This window comes from Ananas comosus, unplaced genomic scaffold, assembly GCF_001540865.1.
Source record: "Ananas comosus cultivar F153 unplaced genomic scaffold, ASM154086v1, whole genome shotgun sequence".
Lineage (NCBI taxonomy): Eukaryota > Viridiplantae > Streptophyta > Magnoliopsida > Poales > Bromeliaceae > Ananas > Ananas comosus.
In genome coordinates, this window is record NW_017893473.1 from 57,735 (window position 1) to 65,545 (window position 7,811).

The following is a 7,811-nucleotide window of genomic DNA, read 5'->3' on the forward strand; positions in this document are numbered from 1 at the left end:
AATACACAAGGCATGCATTTTAAGTGCTCTAAAATTCATATAAATTCCATTTAGCATAGAAATGAATTTAAAAATATTTTACAACAAGTAGAAAGAGCATAGGGGCCATTTCGCCCCATTTCCACGAAGCCAAACCCACCAAAATCGACTTCTTCGTTTCGCCGAACGAAGGTATCCACAAGCTTCCTAGTACCCTAGTGATTTACTGTCCTACCCATGTTATAATGATATCAATCAAATCTAAAAGACTCCACCAAGACTGTCTATGGCCCTGAACCCACCCGTAGGCTGTCTGGCCGGTGCCGAGCCTAATGCCCCGTGGTAGTCCATCATTCCCACCCTAGAATGAGCTGGCCCACGGCAATCCACTTCGCGCCTCCCGCACGCGAATACGAATCGCGATGGCTATCTCCGGAGTGCCGCTTGTAGGGAGCGACCCTCACAAGCATGTGCGAATGAGCACAATGGCAAGTAGTCGACGACTGTCACAGTACCAATCCCCAAGTCTAATAATGGAATGTATCGAATGTCCCAAAGGCCTATCTCTATGTCATCAATGTCTCTAACATGGAATATATGGCAGATGTACCATGGGCCTATCATCATGTCTCTAAGTTGCATTTTCATAGATTACTATTTCAAGTGCCCCTTTATGACACTCTTGTTCCTATGTCAAAGCATGGCCAATTATGTTCCAAAGTACATATCCAAGTCATAATCCTCATTAAGAAATGTATTTTCCCATGCAAAATAAACACTTTCTCGTATCATACATTCTACTCATATAGCTCTACTATATAGTGAAATTTTCATAATAACAAGGCATGCATTTTAAGTGCTCTAAAATATTAAAAATTCTATTTAGCATAGAAATGAATTTAAAAATATTTTACAACAAGTAGAAAGAGCATATGGGCCATTTCGCCCCATTTCCACGAAGCCAAACCCACCAAAATCGAATTCTTCGTTTCGCCGAACGAAGGTATCCACAAGCTTCCTAGTACCCTAGAAACATCAAAAATAGGGTCACCCAAACGAAACGAAGAGCAAATAGCTCAATCATTAACCAACTCAAGCTAGGGTTGGGAAAAACTCACCTCAAGTGAAAACCTTCTCTAAATCCTCAAATGGAAGGTAGAGGTCTTCCAATCTAACCTATATAAAGGTTCCAAACCCATCAAAAGAGATCAAGAAGCCTCAAATCCAAAAATCCCCAAAATAAACCCTAAATCCCAAAATCTAGGGTTTCATCTAGTAAAACCTAGAAAAACAAGTATCAAATGGGGATTATAAGCTACCAACCTCAAGAGAAGTTCCAATCCAAGCTCAAAACCAAGTAGGGTTGAAGTTTGATCCACCACAAAGCTCCAAAAGCAAGCTCCAAGCCTCCAAAGGTGAGAAACGAGGAAGAAAATGGTGCTCCAAGGCCTCCAAGCAAGCTCCTTCTCCTCTTCTTCTCCTTCTTCTCCTTCCCTTTCTCTCTCTAGAAGTGTAGGAAGAGTGTGAGGGAGAGAAAATGAGAGTGAGAGGGGAGGAGAGGCTGCCTATAGCCTCTAAGATAACAAAATCCACTTAAGCCCCTCAAAAACTCAAATTTGCATCAGCCCGGTCTGGGCAGTTTTCGCCCAGAGGGACCGGTCTCCCCGACCTGGGACCGGTCTCTCAGTCTGCTCCCGAAAATCCAACGTTCGGGAACCGGTCTCTCCCTGCGCGGGACCGGTCTCTCCCCGCGCAAACGCGCTCGGGAACCGGTCTCGACTGCCAGGGACCGGTTGCCTTGCCGGCTGCGTAGCACTGTTCACTGGGGGACCAGTCTCTCCCATCAGGGACCGGTCCCCGAGAGTAAAAACTCTCAGGACTCTGCCAAAACTCTCGAGATCGAACTTTTAGGCCGGTATACCATCGATGGCCCTCCACCAAGTGTGGAAAAGTTCGGAATACACATCGAACATTTGAACCTCGCAATTTGCAAAGGTCCAGTGTGCTACAGTAAGCCACTGAGAAAGTAACTCCATGAGGGCGCAAACCAATGATAGACATCAAGAAGAATAGGAGTGAGGGGTCCTCCTTTGAAAAGAAATGTGTTAGAAACAGGAGACCAAAAACAGAGAGCCACAGCAAAAAGAAAGTTATCGGCTATAGGATTCTTCCGAGATAATTGTATCGCCTCATAAATACCAACTTCCCGCCAAAAGTCACTATAGACAGCTTCTACCCGATCTAACCAAGCAAGGTAGGCATCTGAAACACTTGGCCAGGTTCGGAGACTTCTTCCTGTCTAAGCTGATGGATATCAGGAATGAAGATAAATGGATTTGGCCATCAATGGAAGACTGTCACTAGAGTATGGGAAACCATCGAGGTTCGGTTCATCAGTAAAAGAGGGACCTAAGATGAACCGAGAAGGGTCCGATAGGACAAACTGTTTAAGTATGGTATAATCCAATGACGAAGAAGAAGGAAGTGGCGGAAGTGGCACCATCGCTAAAACGAAGAAAAAAGGTGAAGAAAAACCCTAAGGATCGAAAATGGGAAGGAAGTAGAGAAGACTAAGACAGATCGAAAAAAAGAGAAGCAAAAGCGGAGAAGACGAGGAAATGAAAAGAGAAGACGAAGAAGATGAAGCTTGGCGAAAAAGAAAGGAGTCGTCGCGTTGAATCGGAATCCGAGGCTGGCTATAATGGCTGGCTATAATGATGAAGAAATGGCGGCAATTAAGATGACCTAATTAATACTGCATATAAGACAAGAAGGACTGGCGAGATCGTGGCCGTAGAAAAGGAAAGAACGGCTAAAAAGGAGTCGTACGAAGAATTTTAAACTGACTGTATCGAAAAACGCGCCTCTGATTACGCCAGCTATCGAACCATCCGTTCGGAAGTTGTCGAGGGAGCAATTGTTGGGCCAATAATTTGCGGCCAAGTGGTACACTAGTGCTCCACTCAACCCTAATCTTTTAGAAGCTAGGATTAAAAAGGATTTTGATGTGCACCGAGAGCATCAACAAGAATATTGAGTAACCGCCAGGTATAACTGAGGGAAGTTACAGTAACTGCAAGTGGTTATAAGCGGTTCCGATCCGCTGGAAGTTGCCCGAAAAAATAGGAGTAGTGGCTGATCATGGATGGGGAATAACGGATCAGCAGGGACGATCTATAAATAGGCAAATAACGCCCGTCTTTTCCCCGAGAACAAAAGACCACCTTTATTTCCTCTACAATTTCTTCGCATTTTCTAGAAGTAGACTACTTGTAATCTTTTACTCTCTCGCATTTACTGTTTTCTTAGGAATAGATTTAAGGTAGATCAACCGAGTCTGTATGCCCTCAGGCACACTCGTTTCTTGTACTAGTTCTACGAGTTAATTCTAATATATATAAAGGCATTCGGCTCCTCAGCCGACCCAAAGTACAGTGTATTCCGTACATTCGGCTCATCCAGCCGAACCGAATCTATAGTGAAAGTCTTTGAACTCGGCTGATCCGATCCCTCATCAGCCGAATCGCTTGCTCCAGTCGAAGGGCGAAAACTTCGAGAGTCACTAATCATAGGCGTTCCGTATCCCTACACGTTCCCTGAGAAAGATCTTTGACCTAGTCAAAGATAAGAGAATTCGGCTCCTAACAGAGAGAGAGAGAGAAAAAGAGAGTTAAACACCTACGCTATATATTAGAAACATAGAAGTATTTATTCTTGTGACTTTTTTAACTATCGATTCACCTCAAGATTCATGCAACGCTATTAACAGTATCTCCTATTAAGTCTCTTTTACTAGTACTGCACTTAAAGATAGGTAAACAAAAAGAATATGCATTTAAAATTAGGGTTTTTAGGGATAGGTAAATAAAAAAAATATACATTTAACGGGTACCTACCAATTTTATGCATAATTTTTTTATAAAAAAAATAATACTCATACATGTAAATTTTAGGATAACTTGCGAATACCTGTAAAGATGGGTAGAGATTGTCAAGTCTACCCTTAACTACGAGAATATCCATGTTATTATAATACTCATACTAGTTGGGAATCTATGATGATTCCTACAACTTCCTAATTTGTGTTGCACGGTTTCTATTTGAATAACTTGAATAGAAAATAGGAGATTTTTCATAATATTACAAATCGTGAACCGAATGACCCCAAAAAGTTTATTGAATTACTAGAGTGCGTTTAATTAACATTTTTGTATTAAACACTTTAAAAGCTATTGTAGTAGTGAAAACTATCTAATCAAATAAAAAAAAAATTCACTACCAAAAAAAAAAAAATAGTCATTAGTGACTTTTATTTTCGCTGCTAAAAGATCAACGAATGTCGCTAAAAATTTAACAGGATATGACACCAAATACTGTCTATACCAATATTGCTAAAAGTATTAGCAGTATTATAAATACTATATTTATAATGAATACCGTCAATATGAATCAATAAGCTAATTTTAAGTTGTTTATTATTGGCGCATGAATATAATGCCGCTAATACAAATACCTTATTTTGGAGACTCAAATTTTATTATTTTAAATTTAAATTTAAACTTTTTTGAGAGAAATGTAGCATTCTATCTTAGCTGGAAATGTGAATAACTAGGATTCGAACTTGAGACCTCGGGTACCAACCAGTAATCCCTTTGCCACTTGTACTAAGGACAATCGATTACATATATTTAAATTTTTTAAATTTAAATTTTAAGCTTTAAAATTTTTAATATTTAAATTTAAATTTTAAATTTAGATATTAAATTTAAATTTTTAATTTTGAAATATCAAATTTTAAGTTTCAAATTTTATAATTTAAATTTTAAAATGTAATATTTATGATAAAATTAAAATTTTAAAAATTTAAATTAATTAAAAATTTTAAATTTTAAATTAATTAAAATTTTAAAATTTTAACTTTTAAATTTTAATTTATATTTTTTAGATTTTTAAAATTTAAATTCTAAATTTTAAACTTTAACTTCAAAATTTTAAATTATAAGTATAAAATGAGATATGTTAATAATTATATATTGATTATTGACGGCATTATGCTACTCTGTTATATTTAGTATTATTTTTTATAAAATACTGAAAACTTTAGTAGAATTCACTAATTTACGTTATTAATTTATCCTATTTTACAATATTAATAGTAAATTGCTAATAAATTATTAAATTTAGTAGCAATTATCAAGTAATGCTGTTAAATATATTAAGCAGTATGATTTAAATAAAAGTTAGGGAGTAAATGCCACTAAATTATGAATTAATTATAGTGAATTTGGTGCAGAAGAATATTGGATACATTTTTCTTTATTTTTTGGTGAAACATGAGAAATTGTAATTTAACTCCCTTTATACTCTTATGAGTATAACTCTCTTTATATTAATAAGTTTTTGACCATTGGATGAAGAGATGCAATTAGAATGATAGTGCCCTCTTAGGGTTGAGTGGGTGGTTGATTGAATAATATGATCTAACGGGTGGAAATGATCAAAAGGGTAGATTTAGTGGCCAAAAATTTATGAATATAAAGGGGTCTATACTCATAAAAGTATAGTAGTCAAACCCATTTAACTAAAATTGGTAATAACTGAGCAAATAAACAAAAGTTTTCATTAGAATTTTAGTTGCAGATGACGCGCTTTGTCCTCCACTCTAAATAGATAATAAGGCATGTATATTAACACCATATAATACTCAAATTAAAAAATTATAACTGTAACAGAAAAAAAAAAAAAAAAAAACATTCTCATCTAATAGGGCATATCTATTGGGATTAGAAATATATAAGGGTATATCTATTGGTAGTTTTAAGTTTTCTTCCGTTGGATCTATCAGTTTAACCATTTTTACTAGTTCTATCACAGTACTCAATCAACCACTCACTCAACCATAAGAACCACTACAATCTTAACCACACATTTTTTAATTTAAAAGTCGAAAATCTATAAGCATTAATGATTTGATACTTTTAAAAAGATAAAAGTTCAAATTCATATGTATATGAGAAAAATTCGGCATCAAATATTGACCTAGATAAAGAGACACTTAATAGACGGGGTTATTAGTGTCCAAGCTGAGAGTACCCTTCCATGTCCCAAAGCAAAGGGAGCAAACCCACGGGAGAGTGAGCCCAACATGTCCTTTTTATATAGTTACCACCTCAAACTCACCACCAACCCTTATATATTGCAAACCTCTCTCTCTCTCTCTCTCTCTCTCTCTCTCTCCACCCATGTACCCTACCCACGTGCCTTTGCTTATTACTACTTTCTCTCTCTCTCCCCCCTCCCCACCTCCCACCATATAAAAGCACCTCCCTCTCTACATTCCACTACCATAGCTTCTTCTTCTTCTTCTTCTTCTTCTTCATATCCAGCAACACATGCAACAATGGCTACAAGGAAGCACAACAAGCTATCGCAAGCTGCAGCACTAAAGCAGATGCTGAAGCGCCTCGGTCGGAGACAGTCGCAGCAGCACGACGACCACAACGTTGACGACGACGACGACGATGACGACTACGAAGCAGAAGACCGGAAGCTGCCCCTCGACGTGCCCAAGGGCCACTTTGCGGTGTACGTCGGCGAGCGCCGGAGCCGCTACATTGTGCCCATCTCCTACCTGGCCCGCCCGGAGTTCCAGTCGCTGCTCCGGCGGGCCGAGGAGGAGTTCGGCTTCCACCACGACACCAAGCTCACCATCCCCTGTGAGGAGGTCGTCTTCCGATCCCTCCTCACTTCAACTTCACAATGATAAAAAGAGAGAGACATATATATCTATACATACCATATATATATATATATATATAGCTAGACTGGTACACTATCAGTAGCAAGGAGGTCTCTGTGCTATCAAGTTATTTTCAATTATGCAGTTTCTAAATCGACGATCGGCTCCGTTAGATTTGATCTACGCTATTAAAAGTATTTCAAAACTAAATTTCATAATTTTTTATCTCTCTATATGTCACTGTGTCTATTAGTTCCTTTTTTACCATGAGAATTTTCATGGGTTTTAATTCTGTATATATAGAGAGTAATTAATTGTATAATGTAATGTGAGTGGCGTTTGTAGAGAAATGCCCTGTAAGAGTTGATCGATTGATTAGTTAATTAATTTGAGGAAAGAAATTAAGATTAGAATTATGTATCTATGTTCTTCATTATTAATTGAATTTTTGTACTTGTTCTGTGACGGCAAGGATGCGAAATTCGAATTGCGCAATGCCGACATTATAACCAAAAGTTAGTTGTAATCTTACAATTCTGTACATCCAATAACTCATATTCTTTTTACTATTCTTATATATCATCTTTTTTCCTTTTAAAGGGAGGATATCTATATCTAGCTATATCTATATCTGTACATTATTTTCCATAAAATTTGTCACATGATAATTTTTCCTTCACCCTGCCTTCTCTCCTCTTCTCATTTTCTGATGCTTTGCCTTTCTACTCCCATCTCCGCCCGATGCTTCATCTTTCCACCTGCTCACTTTCCAATTAATGTATTCATATGGTCTATTGCCATCTAAACAAATCATTTTCACAAAAAAAAAAAACCAAGTAAAATAAGATCACTTCATATTCTTTTTTCATATTATTTGTATTTATTAATGTTTCGTGACAAATCAAAAAATTTTAAAATTTTTACTTTATCAATCTTCTGTTTTTTATAGTATTAGCCCGCTGCAATGCGCGGGTAACTTTACTAGTGATTACAATATTTGAATCAAAAGTTATACTTTGGATTGTAAACTTGGCATTTCTCTTTCCAATCACGGACTCCTTGGCACCGATTGTGGAGATTCCATGAATTTTTT

The 7,811-nt window shown here is 37.2% G+C and overlaps 1 protein-coding gene across 1 annotated transcript; it reads left to right on the forward strand.

The window, feature by feature from the left end:
- The first annotated feature begins 6,228 nt into the window (after positions 1-6,228).
- Positions 6,229-7,138, forward strand: LOC109706123 (auxin-responsive protein SAUR50-like). The gene has a single exon (XM_020226928.1). It carries the CDS (start codon positions 6,380-6,382, stop codon positions 6,740-6,742), a length of 363 nt encoding a protein of 120 aa, XP_020082517.1. The 5' UTR covers positions 6,229-6,379; the 3' UTR covers positions 6,743-7,138.
- The last annotated feature ends 673 nt before the right edge of the window (positions 7,139-7,811 follow it).

Excerpts from the sequence above, each read along its gene's own strand:
- LOC109706123 (XM_020226928.1), top strand. The coding sequence starts at position 6,380 with ATGGCTACAAGGAAGCACAACAAGCTATCGCAAGCTGCAGCACTAAAG.